General features: G+C 40.1%; 1 protein-coding gene across 1 annotated transcript in view; it reads right to left on the bottom strand.

Annotated features, from left to right (window-relative positions):
* Window positions 1-453: 453 nt before the first annotated feature.
* Window positions 454-22754, bottom strand: part of grm5b (glutamate receptor, metabotropic 5b) — a 206611-nt gene continuing 184310 nt past the window's right edge. The window contains exon 9 of the mRNA XM_076976177.1: window positions 454-5423. Within this exon, the coding sequence (XP_076832292.1) occupies window positions 4457-5423 (967 nt within the window). The 3' untranslated portion in view covers window positions 454-4456. The remainder of the gene's footprint in view (window positions 5424-22754) is intronic.

Here is a 22754-nt window from a genome sequence, read left to right as displayed (position 1 = left end):
GAGGCCACGTGTAACAGTTATTTTATATCAAGTAAGAGCGCTTTAAGCACACAGCCAAGTGGAGAATCTAAAACAACTTTACCCGTGATAAAACAGCAGCAACACACAGCAGCTCGTGACGTCTTGTTTATGTGGACCACATCCACTGTAATTCTTCTAATGTTCTGAAGGTTCTTTAGATTAAGAAGGGTGTGAGTGAAAGACATTGTCAATTACACTCTGACTACTGAACTGTTTCTAATGAAATGACAAACCGTGATAGATGGTAGCAGTATACCCATGTTGTGATTAATATTGCTCCCATGAATTCATATTTGTGTCTTTATACTGTGATGTGATTATGTGATCATTGACCTTAGCAAGATGATGTACTAATAAAATAGCATGACAAATATCTGCAGATTTAATAATTACATTAAATTCTTTGGAGATTTAGATGTATTCCAGGTTTTTAATAATTATTCAAAAGATATCTTGTCATACAGTAACACAATGGTTTTCAGATGACTAGAAAAAAAAAGAAAAATAGATATGCTTCTAAATAGCAGTAAGCACTTTTTTTCCCACAAATTCCGCTCACAAAGCTGCATGAAACTATTTGAGATATCAACAAAAATCACCCTCAGGACTACATTAACAATATCATATTACATTCTACAGATCTCTACATTAGAGACTCAGTAAAACACAATATATAAAAAAAATAGAGCAAATGATCAAAATCAATCAAATAACACAAGAATGTAAGCACTTCAGCTCACAGAAGTTGGAATTGGCACAGGCTGGAAAAGATCTGAGATGAGTTGGCGTTCCAGTTTAAGACCAGTACTGAACTTTGAAGCCTTTTCCAATGGAAAATTAAGTAATTTAGTTCAGGACTGAACTTGATGAGTTCCCAAAAAAGAAGCCCTACACACTTTATTGATCCAAACCTATACATCACACGATAAACTATTCCTCTGGTAATCTCTTTTCCTTCTGTTAGAGAAGGATATTGCATTCAAGCCCATCAGCGCTGTGTCCTTTGCATTTGTCAATATCACTCCACAATAAATCAGGATATTTACTAATGTCTCAAACTAGTAAAATGTAAACATCAATGCACACATGTCTAGGTAGCCACGTTTACTTAACTGACACGTTCTCATATAATCCTAAGGATTATTCTGAATAAATATTATGATAGACAAATTTTGCTTGGGGAGATTTTTTTTTGTAAAATGTTAGTGCTTAAAGTGGTGTCCTTTTAAAGTCACTTGACTATGCATGGTCTAGTCCTGTTCATGTGAGCCACAATGTCACAACCCCCAGTATTGCAACATGTAGCTTGGAGGATTTTTATTCATGATCAATTAAAAATCAGTGTTAAAATTGAAGCACTGTAAATGTGTAATTAAATATAATATACTAATAGCTTAACATATTAAATTAATCTCCTAAAGCTTTAACATAGAAAGACCTAGCAATACAGACTGGAAAAAAACAGTGAAAACTTCAAATAATGTTCCAAATGCAATTAGTGTAGAAAACACAGGTGTCCAATCTGAGTCACAGCAGGTCAGAAATTTGTTGATCAAATAGTAGAAAAAGCTAGAAGCCAGACAGGACTTCTGGAGAGGAGGCTGATGGCCAAGGGGACATTATAATTATATACGATATTATGACTGAAAAGGATCAGTCAAAATGCACAGTAATTTTATGAACATTATTTAAGATATTACTTAATATTAAGTAAGTTATTATTTATAAGTTTACGTTCTCCTTACACATTCTTTCCTAGAGGTATGCAGGGATCCCGCAATGCATTCTTCTATACAGTCAAAGGTTTGGACACTTCCAACTCTTTCTTTCTTTATACAATTTTCCATATATGACTAACTACTAAGAAAAATAATACATTGACATAACTGTCAAACTATGGAAATATGTAGTTATGAGAAAAAGCAATAAATCAAAGACTTTTATTTTAGATTCCTCTTCGAGGTCACCATGACCGTAGTTTTTGGGGTGGGTTGGAAGATCAAATCATGTGTCCAAATGTCTGATTCTGTATTTCTGTGTAACTGTCTGTTTACTAGGGGTGTGTTAAAAAAATCGATTTAGTAACTGAAATTTCTCTACAAGAATCGATATTGAATCAGATCGAATCGAAAATCGAATTGAATCGGGACCTTGTGAATCGGAATCGAATCGAACTGGGTGATACCCACCCCTACTGTTTACACTTTCCAAAACCATCATTTTAGAAATAAGCATGTTCACATTATCTTAAAATATCCAGAAATACTGGTATTGTATTGCTCTATGTCAGACCAGTGGAGAAGGTAGACTCTCCATATCAGTGGTTTTACCTGTTTCTATTACATTTCAGTTTTGGGATTTGAATTTTTATTACTTACAGAGATCTTCAAATATGAAGCAAGTGGATCTAAATAAACCAATAAACAAAAACGTAATCAATAATCCATAAATCATTAATCAATAGAAATGGCTGGCGATCAAGAGAGACGTTTCAAACAATCATGAAAGTTAACCTCACTTTTGCATGAATATCATCGCGTTTCTAGGTGCTTTGTGTATATTCATGGTAGTATTGCTATACGTCTGGAGAACTGGAATACTAAATATTTCTTTAAAAAAAGGAACACAGCATCCATCACTATAAAAACATTTGACATTATTTTATGATATAAACAAATATTCCCACATCACTCACCCCATATTCTTAACCCCTTTGGCACTATAAGTTATATCATATAGTACTTTGTATTCTGTATATAATCACTAGACATTTTAATAGCCTCAGATTCAATAGAACACATTTAATACATGTGGATATAATAATTTGTTAAAAAAAACAAAAAGAAAACAAAGTTTCTCTCTTGAAATTGATGTAAAGTTTTACTAACTGCTAATAGAGATATTTTCGTTAGACCATGAGGTAAGGAACCATGTTTTTTGTAAGCATGCCCTTTGTATGTACACAATCATTATAACATGGAGGTGGACATGTTTCAGTATCAGTGACGTTCTGGTGAACTGGGACTGAAACTAAAACTCAAACTGATTAGAAACCAGTCTGACTTTTCTTTTGCAATGTTAAAAAGCATTTATGTCTCTTTTGGGAAGGGTTAAAATGGGTGGGTGGTATCTAATTAGATGCCGTAAATTACTTAGAAGCCCTTTATAAATGAAATATTAGAGAAGAATGTTCTCATAGAAATGTGTATTTGGAACTTTCAGCATTTAAATAATATGAATTATTACTCTATATTGAGTGTCATTAGCTAAGTGGGTGCCAGTGAATCGACCTAATTCATCAGAATCAGTTTGACTCACTGAAATGCAATGTGGTATGATTCGAACCACTCTGATAGTGCTGGAATATATTTGATAACGTTAGATTCACTAGTATTTTATTCACTAGTATTGTGTTCAAAAGGCCAGAATCATTTGACTCTGCAAATGAACACTTTCGAAATAAGAGTAAAGACATTGGTACAAGAATTTTGGTCCCACATATTTAAGATTCACAATCACAAACGTTCAAAATTCAAAATCAAACATGAAGATATTCCTAGATTTTGTGAAGCATGTAGTAAGAGGCAGCAATAGAAGGAAAGAAAACAGAAAACGGAAAAGAGAAGAAGCAAATGAAAGATAGTAAAAGAAACTTTCATGACAAAATGCTATCAGTGTGTATTTACAGGACCTTGTAGTAAATAAATGAAAGCACTTTGTTTTTGAATCTGTCAGATCAGGCCCTCAGCCCCATATATCTTCTTACCAGAATAAATAACCTTTGTGAGTGTAACTCCATTTAAAACATTGCAGCATAAGCTATTTTAGCGTCTTCAGTATCTCATCTTCTTGGTGTACACAAATATGAGTGTGTGCATATGTTTGTAAATGTGTGTGTGCCAGGCAGTTCAGCCCACACTTGATGATACTCTTGCAATTTGCAGTGCTTCTGTTTCTCTGGCCAGCCCTTTAAAAACTCCAATAGTGATTACGCCAGCCTTTGTGGGCCTTATGACAGCAGGAACAGTCCCTACAACAGTGTGAGATTCCTGTAGGTTGAGTCCCCAGTTTGCTGTCTCAGTCACACAAAAACACACATTTTATTAAGCTTCATAAAAACATCTCTAATTAGACAAAAGCCATGTTTGTTTAAGGCCACTACCAAAACAAACTGGAGAAACAATAGCCAGAGTAGTACATTATGGTATGTCACTTCCAGGCTGTCTGTAAACTGTTTCAGTCAGAAGAAGCTTCAGCAGACACTGTGTAGCTTCCTTTACTGGTCAAATCCAACAGTGAAAACATGTAAACACGCACACTAGATAGTACATCTGTCTCTTTAACTTCTTTAGGTATTCTTGCATCAGTCTTTGTTTTCTTTTCATGTTTCTCTCCTCATCTGATCCTCGTTCTTTCCTTCCTATGAGCGCAGATCTCATAAGGAGGAGGAGCTCTGGCTGTAGTGCCGTAGTACCAGGCACTCATATTTGGGTGAAGGGATGGGGCCCAGGCCTGACTCGGAGGTGGGGGAGTTTGGGGAGGCGCTCCCTGAAGCCACAGAGTCCCTAAAGGGTGAGGGAGGTGTCAGGGCCATCAGTTCCTCCAGCTCGTCCTTCATAGCCGGGGAATCGATTGCTGAGGCTGTACCCACCATCAGCTCTTTGACACTAGGCACAGGAGAGCTCCTTGGCCCTGGACCCCTGGAAGAGCTGGGAAGAGGGCAGGGGGGTGGTGGCCGACCACCGTTGGACTCCACTGGTGGGAGTGGCTGAATCTCAGCATAGGTGGTCATGGTGGTAGGCATGGAGACCTCTCGGGGGAGGAAGTAGGGTGGCGGGCAATTGGCGGCGTGAGCGTGTGCAGATATGCTAGTGGAGATACCCATGGTGCTCCCTGGTGGTGAACTGGAGAGCATCATGTTGTTAAGCTCACTGATGTTTGCGGTAAAGCGGTTTACCACGCTGCTGATCTGGTCCATCAGGGAACCCTGCGAGGCACTTCCACCCGCAACTCCACCGCCGCACGCCACACCGCCACTGCGGGGCGACTGGCTCATGTATGAAGAAACACCAACTACCTGGTCATCAGTGACTGGGACTCTCCCCATAGCACCTCCTGCTCTCTGACTCACGGTGCTGATTGGAGAAGGGGTTTGAGGGCGATACGTGATAGGATATCGCTCCTCCGCCTCTGTGACTTCATAAAGCATTTTGTTGTTAGCGCTGTCGGGGGTGAGGTCGGTCCCACCGCAGTAACGCCCCTCCGAGGTCTTGGAGAACGGCTTGATGACAGCTGTCTGGTTATTCTCGCGTTTCTTGATGTGGAAGGACAGACGTTGCCACAAATGGCTGCCCTTGGAATTGCGTTCCGTCTGAGCCCAGGTCACCGATTTACCGTTGGAGCTAGAACAAAACAAAAAAAAAAGAAACAAAAGTGCACAGGTTTGAATTAATTAGCACATTAGCTGAATAGATGTCAGTGAATCAACTGGATTCACCAGAATCAGTTTGATTGAAATTCAAGCTGTGATCAGAACCACTGTGAAAATGCCATTTCCATTCCCTGCATCTGTCCATCCAGACCCTTCTCCACACATTCACGTTTAACACGAACCCCAATCTTCTGTGTACTGCACGCAAGCATGAAATAACTGAAAGGTGGTCTGCCCTGCCTCCTTGTACGGGAGTTTCTGATTGGTTAAGACAGTGGTTCCCAAACTTTTTCTGCCGTGCCCCCCTTTAGTAGATGAGAATATTTTTGTGCCCCCCCTACACCCCCCCCCCCCCCTCATATTGACTAGGGATGCACCGATTCACGTTTTTCACTTCTGATACCGATTCAGATATCTGAGGCTTCGTATCGGCCGATACTGATCCGATACCCAGTGGCGGACTTAGCAATTTGGGGGCTCAAGGCGAAATTAGGTAGGGGGCCCATCAACATTAATATGCGAAAAATAAGTCAGCTAATCAGGGGGCCCCTACAGTGGGCTGCAGTGGGAGGGGCCCAAGGCAGTTGCCTAGCCATGCCTCTATGCAAAGACCGCCTCTGCCGATACCGATCTGATAGAGTAAAACTGTGCTGAATCGACTTAAAGCATTTTTTTTTTAAACACAGACATACTGAATTACAAGTTTATTGAAAACTCTGCACCAGTATAGCACACTTAAACACACATAAAACATGTAAAAACAACACAACTTGCATTTGTTCAGTCAGTGCAATTATGAATATAACATTGAATGTAAAATAAATAATACCAAAGAACCTGAAACTTACAAAAACAATAGGTTCACAACTTTGGTCAAACGTGAAAAAATAAACTGCAAGAAACCTTTTAAATGGTTCAAGAATTCTAAATATAATTTAAAAATATAGCCGCAAGCGGCGATAGGCGGGTTCACACACACAATAAGCAAAAGGAAGCCCAAAAGGTCCTTTAGACCTAAAAGTGAAAAGAAGCTGTTTGGGTTTGGCCAGTGTGTGCTCTACAGATAGTGTGTAATGACATCTGCATGTGTCAGAAAGGGAGACACAGAAACAGCACATCTGGCTAGGGCTGCATCTATGTGAACAATATAGGAAGGCCTGCATGTGTCTATACATGATTGGGCCTGTATATTACCGACAGAGAGAGATTGAGGGAGCCAGAGACTATGCTTTGTTAATTCACTCTTTACACACCTAGCATGCCTAACATGACTGCCCATGTATTCAAAGTATGAATGTAGTCTGCAAAGCCTGGCATTACATGACTGACATGACTGGCATGACTGGAATGACATCACTGCCATGGCGAACAAAATTAACATGACTGATATGACTGACATAACTGGCATGACTGTAATGATTTGATGATTTGACTGAAATGACTGATATGACTGGACTGAAATGACTGATATGACTGGACTGAAATGATTGGCATGACATGACTTACATGACTGGCATCACTGACATGACTGATATGACTGACATGACTGGACTGGCATGTCTGATATGACTGACATCACTGGCATGACTTACATATACTATACATATACTATAGATATGCATACAAACTACATACATTTAGGTAGAAGTGTGTGTGTGTGTGTGTGTGTGTGTGTGTGGTAGTGTATGTACTCAAACTATGACAACATATACTAATACATACATACATAAGTTTACATAGAAACTATACATACATATAGGTATAAAGGTGTGTGTGTCTGTGTGTTTGTGTGAGAGAGAGAGACAAAAAAGAAGCCAAATATCAGTTTGTATGAGCATGTGTTAGTCACTGAGATATGGGTGGGTATGGCTAGGGAAGTGTCATTGTGAATGCTATAGGAAGGCCTGCTTGCGCCTGTATGTGTGTGTGCCTGGTTAATAGACACAGAGAGATCTAGGTAGCCAGAGCAATGTTTACTTAGGGCACAGAGATGGGAGGGGGAATGTGGGTGAGAGTGTGAGAGAGACTGAGAGTGTGAGTTTCAGCTTGCGTGCGTGTGAGAAGGAGAAGGTGACAGAGGGACTTTACATGCATTTTTATGCATTGTATATAATACTGCACTGTAGAGCCATACGATAACCGATTTAGATGAAACTTGACAAATTTGTTCAGGATGGGATTCTGAATGGGCTTGTGCATTTTGGTCAGAATTGGGTAAAATATGAAAGAGCTTTAAGAATATGAATATTATATGTATCGATGCTGTCCATTAAAAAAATATTTAGCAGGTATAAGTGTCCTCAAATCCAAAATCTTTGGATTGTTTTTTGATTTCACACTCTGTAGAGTATTATAAGACTTTGCTTGACATGATAGTATGAAAATCCTAGGAGGAGTATGAAAAGTGATGATTTCAAACTATTATTAACTGTAAATAAACTGTGCATTTTTTAATAGGACATGTAATGGGAAAGTTGTTCGCACTACTGCAAGGAATCAAAAGAGTCTAATTGCATGTTCCCAAGTGGAATTATGTAGGGGATATACTTGCTTTATTTGCAATAGCGCCCCCCAGTGGCCAATCGACACCCGGCTGGATTATGTCATAGGGGGTGTGCACTTTTCCACACCCAAGAGGTTTCGTGCAGATCGACCAATGGTAAGCCTGTCAAACGCGTGCCGATCACTGATTGGCCGATTACGTCAGCCATTTTGGAAGTATGGCATGTCTGTTTTAGGACCTGGTTCCCAGAGGCCCATAGATGATGTCTGCCAAGTTTCATGTGGATCGGCCAATCTGAGTGCATGGGGCAAATTTTTGCATGTTATAGCGCCCCCTAGCAGGTGAGGTATGGCAACCTCTGCGAGCTGCCCCAGACCCTCAGAGGGAAGCTGTCTGTGAAGTGTCATCTCATTGCATGCAAGTTTTCTGCAGTTAGAGCTTCATATGCGCAAAATTTACTATTGAGTTTACACCCTCTCATTTGATTGGCTTATACTGACTAGGTAGTGATGAAATTAGCATTTTTGCTGGATAGATTTTAAAGTTCAGACTCTTCTGAACGTTTTGATACCACATATGTGCATGTATGTGAAAAATCCAGGGACAAGTTTGGGCTCAAAGATGTGTGCGATTTTGCACATTATGCAAATTAACTCGAAATCTAAGTGGGCGGAGCTAAAGGGTCCTTGAGGCTTTTTTGTTTGGTTTGAGCCAAGGAATCCATCAGAAGTGGAATTTCGTTTCTATGACCTACGGTGTAGGAGATATGGACCAAAACACAAAATGCTGCGCTATAGCGCCACCATCAGGCCAATGTGGGTCATTGTCTGGGTTTCCCTCATTGCACCTCTGGTGCAACTGTCTGCCAAGTTTGGTGTTTCTGGGCCTTACGGTCTAGGCTGCAGTATGCGTTTTACAGCCTGAAAAATAATAATAAAAATAGCCGCAAGCGGCGATTGGCGGGTTCACACACCAATAGGCATTTTGGCCTCAATAGGCAAAAGGAAGCCCAAAAGGTCCTTTAGACCTAAAAGTGAAAAAAAAGCTGTTTGGGTTTGGCCAGTGTGTGCTCTACAGATGTAGAGTGTGATGACATCTGCGTGTGTCAGAAAGGGAGACACAAAAATAGCACATCTGGCTAGAGCTGCATCTATGTGAACAGTATAGGAAGGCCTGCACTTGTCTATACATGATTGGGCCTCTATATTACTGACAGAGAGAGATTGAGGGAGCCAGAGACTATGCTTTGTTATTTCACTCCTTGCACACGTAGCACGCCTAACATGACTGCCTGTGTATTCAAAGTATGAATGTAGTCTGCAAAGCCTGGCATGACTGACATGACTGGCATTACTGACATAACTGATATGACTGGCATGACTGGAATGACATCTCTGGCATGACGAACAAAATTAACATGACTGATATGACTGACATAACTGGCATGACTAATGATTTGAAGATTTGACTGACATGACTGATAGGACTGATATGACTGGACTGAAATGATTGGCATGACATGACTTACATGACTGGCAGAACATGACTGATATAACTGACATGACTGGACTGGCATGTCTGATATGACTGACATCACTGGTATGACTGACATATACTATACATATACTATAGATATGCATACAAACTATACATACATTTAGGTAGAAGTGTGTGTGTGTGTGTGTGTGTGTGTGTGTGTGTGTGTGTGGTAGTATATGTACTCAAACTATGACAACATATACTAATACATACATACATAAGTATACATAGAAACTATACATACATATAGGTATAAAGGTGTGTGTGTCTGTGTGTTTGTGTGAGAGAGAGACAAAAAAGAAGCCAAATATCAGTTTGTATGAGCATGTGTTAGTCACTGGGATATGGGTGGGTATGGCTAGGGAAGTGTCATTGTGAATGCTATAGGAAGGCCTGCTTGCGCTTGTATGTGTGTGTGCCTGGTTAATAGACACAGAGAGATCTAGGTAGCCAGAGCAATGTTTACTTAGGGCACAGAGATGGGAGGGGGAATGTGGGTGAGAGTGTGAGAGAGACTGAGTGTGTGAGTTTCAGCTTGCGTGCGTGTGAGAAGGAGAAGGTGACAGAGGGACTTTACATGCATTTTTATGCTTTGTATATAATACTGCACTGTAGAGCCATACGATAACCGATTTAGATGAAACTTGACAAATTTGTTCAGGATGGGATTCTGAATGGGCTTGTGCATTTTGGTCAGAATTGGATAAGATATGAAAGAGCTTTAAGAATATGAATATTGTATGTATCGATGCTGTCCATTAAAAAAATATTTAGCAGGTATAAGTGTCCTCAAATCCAAAATCTTTGGATTGTTTTTTGATTTCACACTCTGTAGAGTATTATAAGACTTTGCTTGACATGATAGTATGAAAATCCTAGGAGCAGTATGAAAAGTGATGATTTCAAACTATTATTAACTGTAAATAAACTGTGCATTTTTTAATAGGACATGTAATGGGAAAGTTGTTCGCATTACTGCAAGGAATCAAAAGAGTCCAATTGCATGTTCCCAAGTGGAATTATGTAGGGGATATACTTGCTTTTTTTGCAATAGCGCCCCCCAGTGGCCAATCGACACCCGGCTGGATTATGTCATAGGGGGTGTGCACTTGTCCACACCCAAGATGTTTCGTGCAAATCGACCAATGGTAAGCCTGTCAAACGCGTGCCGATCACTGATTGGCCGATTACGTCAGCCATTTTGGAAGTATGGCATGTCTGCTTTAGGACCTGGTTCCCAGAGGCCCATAGATGATGTCTGCCAAGTTTCATGTGGATCAGCCAATCTGAGTGCATGGGGCAAATTTTTGCATGTTATAGCGCCCCCTAGCAGGTGAGGTATGACAACCTCTGCGAGCTGCCCCAGACCCTCACAGGGAAGCTGTCTGTGAAGTGCCATCTCATTACATGCAAGTTTTCTTAAGTTAGAGCTTCATATGTGCAAAATTTACTATTGAATTTACGCCCCCTCATTTGATTGGCTTATACTGACTAGGTAGTGAAGAAATTAGCATTTTTGTTGGATACATTTTAAAGTTCAGACTCTTCTGAACGTTTTGATACCACATATGTGCATGTATGTGAAAAATCCAGGGACTAGTTCGCGCTCAAAGATGTGTGTGATTTTGCACATTATGCAAATTAACTCGAAATCTAAGTGGGCGGAGCTAAAGGGTCCTAGAGGCTTTTTTGTTTGGTTTGAGCCAAGGAATCCATCAGAAGTGGAATTTCGTTTCTATGACCTACGGTGTAGGAGATATGGACCAAAACGCAAAATGCTGCGCTATAGCGCCACCATCAGGCCAATGTGGGTCATTGTCTGGGTTTCCCTCATTGCACCTCTGGTGCACCTGTCTGACAAGTTTGGTGTTTCTAGGCCTTACGGTCTAGGCTGCAGTATGCGTTTTACAGCCTGAAAAATAATAATAATAAGAAGAAATATAGCCGCAAGCGGCAATTACGGGGTCCAAGCTGAGGTTTGGCAAGATTTTGCACCCACTGGCACAACATTATGTAAAGCTTTATGAAATGTACATGAAAGTATATGAAGCACGTTCGTGAATGAAGTACCTGCTCAAAAAACAGAATCTAAATGGCAGCTTTTTAAACTTATGGTGGAATACTGCCCAACGTGGGATTCGAACCCCCGTTGTCCACGTGCATTGTGGCTGGGAGCACATTGCTCTACCCATTGAGCTAATGGGTCTGACTGGATTACAGGCTCAACTCTAACTCTTTTGAGGAAAAGAATGACCTTTGATCTGCATGCATGTTCAGCATAGAAAATGAAAATATTCACAGTACAACCATTTGTGGATGGATTTGGCACAAACTTGGCAGATATCACCTCAGTGGTCTTCTGAATGTGTCTGTCCATTTTCATAACAATCAGACATTATATAGGGGAGTTTTTGAAATATGCAGTTCATATGTCATGACGGTACCATTGTGATGCATATGAAAAATATTAAATTGCAAGAATCTTAGAATTTGTTCCACCAGTTTTGTATTTCACATGCTGCTGGATATTATAATATGTGATTTGAGGTGATGGAGTGAAAATCCTAGGACTAGTATGAAAAGTGTAAATTATATGTATTGGATTATACACAAAAATCTGTACTTTTTTGCAAAGCACTTGCAATTACAAAGTTGTTAGTGATTTTGCATAGAATCATATGAGATCATGATTGTCCTTCTACATGAAAGCATGTAGGAGTAATTCAGGAATTTCTAGTATAGCGCCACCTAGTGGTGCAATTCCCGTCATACTTTGATATGTATTAGAGGGTGTGTAGATGAACATAATATGTGAGTTTCATGTTGATTGGCATATGATAAGCTTGTGAAAGGTGTACTGAAAGCTGATTGGTCGATAGCGGCGGCCATATTGGACATATGATGGTGCAGGTCAAGGACCTGTGTCATAGGTGCATATAGATGATGCGTACCAAGTTTGGAGTTATTTGGCCAATCGGTGTGGGCAGGAGAGTTTTTTGGCCGTTATAGCGCCACCTAGGTGTGCATGTCTGCCAAAATGTATGTGCCGGTCTAGACACCCAATAGGTACATGTGTGTGAAATTTGGTGTGAATCTGTCAAAGCATGCCTGAGATACAGCAGAATATGTGCATTTTTGGCGAAGGATTTTTCGACCTTTGACTTGTGAGGCATGTGGCCACGCCCATGTGCAGAAATGTGCACTTTGGCTCCATAACAATTAAAGTTCAGACTCTTGTGAGCGCCTGGATACCACATATGTGCATGTATGTGAAAAATCCAGGGACTAGTACGCGCTCAAAAATGTGTGTGTATTTGCATATTATGCAAATTAGCTCGACATGTAAGGGGCGGAGCATATAGCTTCAATGGAACTTTTTTTAGATGAGCTCATGCCTGATCAGATGCAGTTTGAATTTTATCTCTAGGACATACGGTGTAGGAGAAACACCTGTGTAAACTTTTTCATGCGATTTTGTGCGCTATAGCGCCACCTATGGTCGGATCGGGCTGGCGTGTTGCGCCTGAGTAGCGGAGAGGAGTACTACAAGTTGGCCAAAGGAGAAGTCTGTAGGACTTACGGTTTAGGCTGCACGACGCGTTTTAGCGGAGAAAAAGAATAATAATAATAAATATAGCCGCAAGCGGCAATTGCGGGTTCACACACGAAAAGGCAAAAAAGTCCAAAAAATAGGCAAAATGATTCAGATCAGAAGTAAATCACATGCTGACATAACTGATATAACTGGCATGATGGAATGACTTCACTGGCATTATGAACAAACATAACATGACTGATATGACTGACAACTGGCATGACTGGAATGAGTGACATGACTAGCATGACTGTAATGACATGACTGATATGAGTGACATGACTGGCATGACATGACTGATATGACTGACATGACATATGTCTGACATGACTGGACTGACATGACTGACATCTGCTTGTGTCAGAAAAGGAGACACAGAAATAGCTCATCTGGCTAGGGTTGCATCTATGTGAACAATATAGGAAGGCCTGCTTGTGTCTATACATGATTGGGCCTGTATATTACCAACGGAGAGAGATTGAGGGAGCCAGAGACTATGCTTTGTTAATTCACTCCTTGCACACCTTGCACGCCTAACATGACTGTCCGTGTATTCAAAGTATGAATGTGAACTGACATGACTGATATGACTGGACTGAAATGATTGGCATGACACCACTTACATGACTGGCATGACTGACATGACTGATATAACTGACATGACTGGCATGGCATGCCTGATATGACTGATACGACTGACATTGCTGGCACGACTGACATATACTATACATATACTATAAATATGCATACAAACTATACATACATTTAGGTAGAAGTGTGTGTGTGTGTGTGTGTGTGTGTGTGTGTGTGTGTGTGTGTGTGTGTGTGTGTGTGTGTGTGTGTGTGTTGTGGTAGTGTATGTTCTGACATTAATCAGATTAAGCAAATAAAGTCACCCATTGTCAATTGTCTTGAATCTCAAGAAGATATGCAGGGGCCCTTGGGCCATATAGGATATGAGCATTGTTTAGAGTAAATAATTAACCTTGGATTTGAATACATGTAGCATGCTCTGAAGTATCAGTGTCCATTTAACTGGCTTATGAGTCACCAAGGCCCAAAAGGTCACAAAACATTGTAGTGGCAAAACAATTCAGATAATAGATCTAAATCACTTGCTGAGATTATCTTAGTGTGTCTTTGGATGACAAAAATAAGCTAAACATCTGTTAGTGTGTTGGAAATGGCTAGAGAACTGTGTATATGAAGCATAATTGTAGTCCTGTGCGTGAATGTGTATGGAGAAAAAAGTTAAATATCTGTGTGTGTGTGTGTGTGTGTGTGTGTGTGTGTGTGTGTGTGTGTGTGTTTTAGTCAAAGAGTAATGGGTATACATGGCTAGGGCAGTGTGTATGTTAAACCTATAAGTAGGTGTGTGTGTGTGTGAGAGAGAGAGAGTGTGTTATCAAAAACAGAAGCTAAACGTCAGTTTGTGTGTTTTTATCTGGGTTACTCATAGAGAAATGGGTAGGTATGGCAAGGGCAGTGTGAAAGCTACAGAGGCCTGTGTTTTTGTAAGTGCATGTGAAAGAGAGAGAGGAGGGGGGAGGTAGAGCCCATGGGTTGTAAAGTGTTGGAAGCATGGGGGAGTGTGAGGGGAGTGGAGGAGGGGGGGGCAGCCTGTGAGAAAGGCACGTGCGTCTGTCTCTACTTCTCCCTCCACTGCTGAGTATGGAAAATGAAAATATTCACTGTAGAGCTGTTTGTGGACGGATTTGGCTCAAAATTGGCACATCGCACCACAATGGTCATGTGAATGTGGATTTCAATTTCCATAACAATCAGACATACTATGGCGTAGTTATTGAACTGGGAATTTGATGTGTTATGATGGTAGCATTGTGATGCATATGAAAAATATTAATTTGTCAAAAACTTAGGATTTTCTCGCTAATCTTAGCATTTCAAAGTCTGCTGAGTATTACAAGGTGTGATTTAAGGTGATGGAGTTAAAATGCTAGGACTAGTATGAAAATGACAAGTTATATATATTTGATGATAGTGAAAAAGTGGTACATTTTTGCAAAGCACATGTATTTACAAAGTTGCTAGGAATTCTGCATACAATCATATGAGTCCAAGCATTTCTTGATAAGTGAAAATATGTAGGAGAAATTCAGGATTTTCTAGTATAGCGCCACCTAGTGGTGCAATTCCCTTCTAACATGAGTATGTCTTAGAGGGTGTGTACATGAACATACCATGTCAGTTTCATGTGTATGTACCTATGGTAAGTCTGTCAAATGGCCAATAAATTCAAATTAAAATTAATTGGCTTATGGCGGCCATGTTTTTTGAGTGATGAGGTCATCATTGTGTGTCTTGATACCACTTGACCCCATGATGATGCCTGTAAAGTTTTGGCTTGATGTGACTAATGGTTTCTGAGAAACAGTTTTTCCCATGTTATAGCGCCCCCTATTGGACAATCGTGGCCAGCTTTGACCTGTGACCTCCGAGTCATGTGCCCTAACAACTGATAAATTTGCATGAAGATTGGTCAAAGCATTGTTGAGATATAGCTGCTGAAGTAAAATTGGCCACGCCTCAGAGCTATTGATTGACATGTGACAGCCAGGCTGTATGGAAATGTCACAATGTTGGCGATAAGTTTTGATAAGGAGATTCTTCTGAGTAGTTTGATACCAAGATTGTGGTGATCAGATGAAAAACCAAGGAGTAGTAGGCAAAAGTAGGTTTTGCATATTATGCAAATTAGCAAAAAATCTAAGTAGGCGGAGCTTCATAGTTGTATATGAAATGTCCTATTGAATTGAGCCAAGGAATGCATAGGAAGTGGAATTTTGTTTCTATGACTTATGGTATGGGAGATATGGGCCAAAAAGTCACATAGTGTGCTATAGCGCCACCATCAGGCCGATGTGGGTCCCTATAAGTGTGTGTGGTCCTTTTGACCTAGAGAACAAGTTTGGCAAGTTTGGTGTGTCTAGGCCTTACGGTTTAGGCTGCAGTATCATTTATAGACAGCAAAATGGGAAGAAGAATAATAATAAGAAAAACGCTAACAATTACAATAGGGTTCCCACACTATGTGTGTGTGAACCCTAATAATAATAAGAAAAATCTCAGCAATTACAATAGGTTTCCCACACTACGTGTGTGAACCCTAATAATAAAAAATAGGCTTCTTGGCCTCAATAGGCAGAGGCCCAAAAGGTCCTTTAGACCCTAAATGTGAAAAGAAGCTGTTTGAGTGGAAAAAATGCACAAATAAATCAATGTGCAAAAAGAGGTTCAATTGGGGCACTAAAGGGCTAAAAGGATCAAAATAATGTGCATTGGCAAAATAATTCAGATCACAGAACTAAATCACATGCTGAGATCAGCTTTGTGTGTGTTTGTGTGGTGTTTCATGTGAGCAATAGTTTTCAGTCAGTTTCGGTGTTTGGCCACTAGATGGAGCCCAAGTACCATCATACTGATATCTCATTAATATCAGTAATGCAATGACATTTTGGTGAATTAAAAGGTTCATTTCTGGTCAGGCAGTGCACTTTTTGTTATAAGATGCAATTGCAATGTTATAGAACTTATTGATCTGGATCATACAAGACCAATTACTTGTCTGTATTCTGCATAACAAGATTGCAGCATGAGTTTTTATGTTTTCTTAGGTTTTTGGGTACTGTAGCGCCCCTGACAGGCCAATTTGAACCTAACTTGGCATACCTCACAAGGTCTTCAGGATATAAAAGCCTTTCAAATTGGGAGTTGATTGCATACATGGTTTATGAGTTATAGCAATATAGGTCATATATGGCATGGCCACAATGATATAATGGGAAAATGGACCAATCAGATAAATAAAAATCCAACATTTTTTAAATCAGTTTTTAACTACAGAGTCTACTGATTATGCTCATAGCAATTTTTCCATAATTGGATCAAATTCCTATGAATAGTTTATAAATAGCTATTTTCAAACAATTGATGAATGTGATAAAAGTATGCATTTTTTAATAGGACTTGTAATTGCAAAGTTGTCAGGTCTACTGCAAGGAATAAAAAGAAACAAGTTGCATGTTCCTAAGTGAAAATTTGGAGGAGTTATGCATGATTTTCACAAATAGCGCCACCTAGTGGCCAAATGTTTTAAAACTGCACAGCATGACACATAGTCCTGAGATATGCACAGTGGTGAGGTTTCATGTTGTTTGGCCAATGGTAAGTCTGTCAAATGGCCAATTAATTCAAATAAAAATTAATTGGCTCATGGCGGCCATGTTTTTTGAGTGATGATGTCATCATTGTGTGTCTTGATATCACTTGGGCCCCTGATGATGCCTGTAAAGTTTTGGCTTGATGTGACTAATGGTTTCTGAGAAACAGTTTTTCCCATGTTATAGCGCCCCCTATTGGACAATCGTGGCCAGCTTTGACCTGTGACCTCGGAGTCATGTGCCCTAACAACTGTTAAAATTTTATGAAGATCCGTCAAAGCGTTGCTGAGATATGGCTGTTTAAGTAAATTTGGCCACGCCTTGGATCTATTGATTGACATGTGACAACCAGACTGTATGCAAATCTCAAAATGTTTTTAAGCAACATTGATAATGAGATTCTCCTGAATATTTTGACACCAAGGTTGTGGTGATCCGATAAAAAACCAAGGAGTAGTAGGAAAAAGTAGGTTTTGCATATTATGCAAATTAGCAAAAAATCTAAGTAGGCGGAGCTTAATGGTTCTTGAGGCTTTTTTGTTTGTCTGGAGCCAAGGAATGCACCTGAAGTGGAATTTTGTTTCTAGGACCTACGGGGTGGGAGATATGAACCCAAACGCAAAATGCTGCGCTATAGCGCCACCATCAGGCCAATTTGGGTGTCTGTACTTAAGCACGGTCCCGCAAACAGACTACACCAGTGTGCCAAGTTTGGTCTCCCTGGGCCTTACGGTCTAGGCTGCAGTATGCGTTTTATGCGGAGAAAAATAATAATAATAATAAGAAAGAAAGAAAGAAGAAAAATCCTAACAATAACAATAGGTTTCCCACACTACGTGTGTGAACCCTAATAATAAGAAGAAAAAACCCGACAATTACAATAGGTTTCCCACACTACGTGTGTGAACCCTAAATATAGCCGCAAGCGGCAATTGGCGGGTTCACACACGAATAGGCCACTTGGCTTCAATAGGCAATAGACCCAATAGGTCCTTTAGACCCAAAAGAAGCTGTTTGAGTGGAAAAAATGCACAAATAAATCAATGTGCAAAAAAAGGTTCAATTGGGGCACTAAAGGCCCAAAAGGATCAAAATAATGTGTATTGGGAAATTGAGTCAGATCACAGAACTAAATCACATGCTGAGATCAGCTTTGTGTGTGTGTTTGTGTGGTGTTTCATGTGAGCAATAGTTTTCAGTCCGTTCCGATGTTTGGCCACTAGATGGAGCCCAAGTACTACCATACTGATATCTCATTAATCTCAGTAATGCAATATGACATTTTGGTGAATTAAAAGGTTCATTTCTGGTCAGGCAGTGCACTTTTTGTTATAAGATGCAATTGCAATGTTATAGAACTTATTGATCTGGATCATACAAGACCAATTACTTGTCTGTATTCTGCATAACAAGATTGCAGCATGAGTTTATATGTTTTCTTAGGTTTTTGGGTACTGTAGCGCCCCCGACAGGCCAATTTGAACCAAACTTGGCATACCTCACAAGGACTTCAGGATATAAAAGCCTTTCAAATTGGGAGCTGATTGCATACATGCTTTATGAGTTATAGCAATATAGGTCATATATGGCATGGCCACAATGATATAATGGGAAAATGGACCAATCAGAAAAATAAAAATCCAACATTTTTTAAATCACTTTTTATCATCAGAGTCTACTGATTATGCTCATAGCAATTTTGCCATAATTGGATCAAATTCCTATGACTAGTTTGTAAATAGCTATTTTCAAACAATTGATGAATGTGACAAAAGTATGCATTTTTTAATAGGACTTGTAATTGCAAAGTTGTCAGGTCTACTGCAAGGAATAAAATGAAACAAGTTGCATATTCCTAAGTGAAAATTTGGAGGAGTTATGCATGATTTTCACAAATAGCGCCACCTAGTGGCCAATAGTTTCAAAACTGCACAGCATGACACAAAGTCCTGAGATGTGCACAGTGGTGAGGTTTCATGTTGTTTGGCCAATGGTAAGTCTGTCAAATGGCCAATTAATTCAAATAAAAATTAATTGGCTCATGGCGGCCATGTTTTTTGAGTTATGATGTCATCATTGTGTGACTTGATATCACTTGGGCCCCTGATGATGCCTGTAAAGTTTTGGCTTGATGTGACTAATGGTTTCTGAGAAACAGTTTTTCCCATGTTATAGCGCCCCCTATTGGACAATCGTGGCCAGCTTTGACCTGTGACCTCAGAGTCATGTGCCCTAACAACTGTTAAAATTTTATGAAGATCCGTCAAAGCGTTGCTGAGATATGGCTGTTTAAGTAAATTTGGCCACGCCTTGGAGCTATTGATTGACATGTGACAACCAGACTGTATGCAAATCTCAAAATGTTTTTAAGCAACGTTGATAATGAGATTCTCCTGAATATTTTGACACCAAGGTTGTGGTGATCCGATGAAAAACCAGGGACTAGTATAAAAAAGTAGGTTTTGCATATTATGCAAATTAGCAAAAAATCTAAGTAGGCGGAGCTTAATGGTTCTTGAGGCTTTTTTGTTTGGCTTGAGCCAAGGAATCCATCAGAAGTGGAATTTTGTTTCTAGGCCCTACGGTTTGGGAGATATCGACCAAAACGCAAAATGGTGCGCTATAGCGCCACCATCAGGCCAATGTGGGTCTCTGTGCTTTAGCACGGTCTCGCAAAGAGACTACACCATCCTGCCAAGTTTGGTCTCCCTGGGCCTTACGGTCTAGGCTGCAGTATGCGTTTTATCAGTAGAAAAATAATAATAATAAGAAAGAAAGAAAGAAAAAACCCGACAATAACAATAGGTTTCCCACACTGTGTGTGTGAACCCTAAATATAGCCGCAAGCGGCGATTGGCGGGTTCACACAAAAAAAGGCAAAAAAGCCCAAAGGGTCTTTTAGACAAACAAATTGGCCTCTTGGCCTCAATAGGCAAAAAGAAGCCCAATAGGTCCTTTAGACCCAAAAGTGAATAGAAGCTGTTTGAGTGGAAAAAATGCATAAGTAAATCAATGTGACAAAACATTCAATTCAACTGAGGCACTAAAGGCCCAAAAGGATCAAAATAATGTGTATTGGCAAAATGATTCAGATCACCGAACTAAATCACATGCTGAGGTCAGCTTTGTGTGCGTTTGTGTGGTGTTTCATGTGAGCAATTGTTTTCAGTCAGTTTCGGTGTTTGGCCACTAGATGGAGCCCAAGTACTATCATACTGATATCTCATTAATCTCAGTAATGCAATGACATTTTGGTGAATTAAAAGGTTCATTTCTGGTCAGGCAGTGCACTTTTTGTTATGAGATGTAATTGCAATGTTATAGACCTCATTGATCTGAATCATACAAGCCCCATTACTTGTCTGTATTCTGCATAACAAGATTGCTGCGTGAGTTTTTATGATTTCTCAGGTTTTTGGGTACTGTAGCGCCTCCGACAGGCCAATTTGAACCACACTTGGCCTACCTCACAAGGACCTCAGTCTATAAAAGCCTTTCAAATTGGGAGTTGATCACTTACATGGTTTATGAGTTATAGCAATAAAGGTCATTTATGGCATGGCCAGAAGGATATAATGGAAAAATTGACCAATCAGACAAAGAAAAATGCAACATTTTTTCCTTATTTAGTTAACTACAGTGTCTACAGATTATGCCTATGCCATTTTTGCCATCATTGGATCAAATTCCTAGGACTAGTTCTTAAAGAGCTATTTTCAAACAATTGATGAATGTGACAAAAGTATGCATTTTTTAATGGGACTTGTAATTGCAAAGTTGTCAGGTCTACTGCAAGGTATAAAAAGAAACAAGTTGCATGTTCCTAAGTGAAAATTTGGAGGAGTTATGCATGATTTTCACAAATAGCGCCACCTAGTGGCCAAATGTTTCAACACTGCACAGTATGACACATAGTCCTGGGATATGCACAGTGATGAGGTTTCATGTTGATTGGCCAATGGTAAGTCTGTCAAATGGCCAATTAATTCAAATAAAAATTAATTGGCTCATGGCGGCCATGTTTTTTGAGTGATGAGGTCATCATTGTGTGCCTTGATACCACTTGGGCCCCTGATGATGCCTGTAAAGTTTGGGCTTGATGTGACTAATGGTTTCTGAGAAACAAATTTCCCCATGTTATAGCGCCCCCTATTGGACAATCGTGGCCAGCTTTGACCTGTGACCTCTGAGTCATGTGCCCTAACAACTGATACATTTTCATAAAGATAGGTCAAAGCATTGCTGAGATATAGCTGCTGAAGTCAATTTGGCCACGCCTCAGAGCTATTGATTGACATGTGACAACCAGACTGTATACCAATGTCACAGTTTTGTTGATGTTCCTTGATAATGAGATTCTTGTGAATATTTTGACACCAAGATTGTGGTGATCAGATGAAAAACCAGGGACTAGTATAAAAAAGTAGGTTTTGCATATTATGCAAATTAGCAAAAAATCTAAGTAGGCGGAGCTTAATGGTTCTTGAGGCTTTTTTGTTTGTCTGGAGCCAAGGAATGCACCTGAAGTGGAATTTTGTTTCTACGACCTACGGGGTGGGAGATATGGACCAAAACGCAAAATGCTGCGCTATAGCGCCACCATCAGGCCAATGTGGGTCTCTGTACTTTAGCACGGTCCCGCAAACAGACTACACCAGTCTGCCAAGTTTGGTCTCCCTGGGCCTTACGGTTTAGGCTGCAGTATGCGTTTTATGCGGAGAAAAATAATAATAATAATAAGAAGAAAAAAAAAGAAGAAAAATTCGAGCAATTACAATAGGTTTCCCACACTACGTGTGTGAACCCTAATAATAATAATCAGAACAATTACAATAGGGTTCCAGCACCGCTGGTGCTTGGACCCCTAAATATAGCCGCAAGCGGCGATTGGCGGGTTCACACACCAATAGGCATTTTGGCCTCAATAGGCAAAAGGAAGCCCAAAAGGTCCTTTAGACCTAAAAGTGAAAAAAAGCTGTTTGGGTTTGGCCAGTGTGTGCTCTACAGATGTAGAGTGTGATGACATCTGTGTGTGTCAGAAAGGGAGACACAAAAATAGCACATCTGGCTAGAGCTGCATCTATGTGAACAGTATAGGAAGGCCTGCACTTGTCTATACATGATTGGGCCTCTATATTACTGACAGAGAGAGATTGAGGGAGCCAGAGACTATGCTTTGTTATTTCACTCCTTGTACACGTAGCACGCCTAACATGACTGCCTGTGTATTCAAAGTATGAATGTAGTCTGCAAAGCCTGGCATGACTGACATGACTGGCATTACTGACATAACTGATATGACTGGCATGACTGGAATGACATCACTGGCATGACGAACAAAATTAACATGACTGATATGACTGACATAACTGGCATGACTGTAATGATTTGAAGATTTGACTGACATGACTGGACTGACATGACTGATAGGACTGATATGACTGGACTGAAATGATTGGCATGACATGGCTTACATGACTGGCA

Source organism: Brachyhypopomus gauderio, chromosome 16 (genome assembly GCF_052324685.1).
Source record: "Brachyhypopomus gauderio isolate BG-103 chromosome 16, BGAUD_0.2, whole genome shotgun sequence".
Taxonomy (NCBI): domain Eukaryota; kingdom Metazoa; phylum Chordata; class Actinopteri; order Gymnotiformes; family Hypopomidae; genus Brachyhypopomus; species Brachyhypopomus gauderio.
The sequence above is the reverse complement of the archived record's forward strand: the minus strand, read 5'-3'. Positions and strand labels throughout refer to the sequence as shown.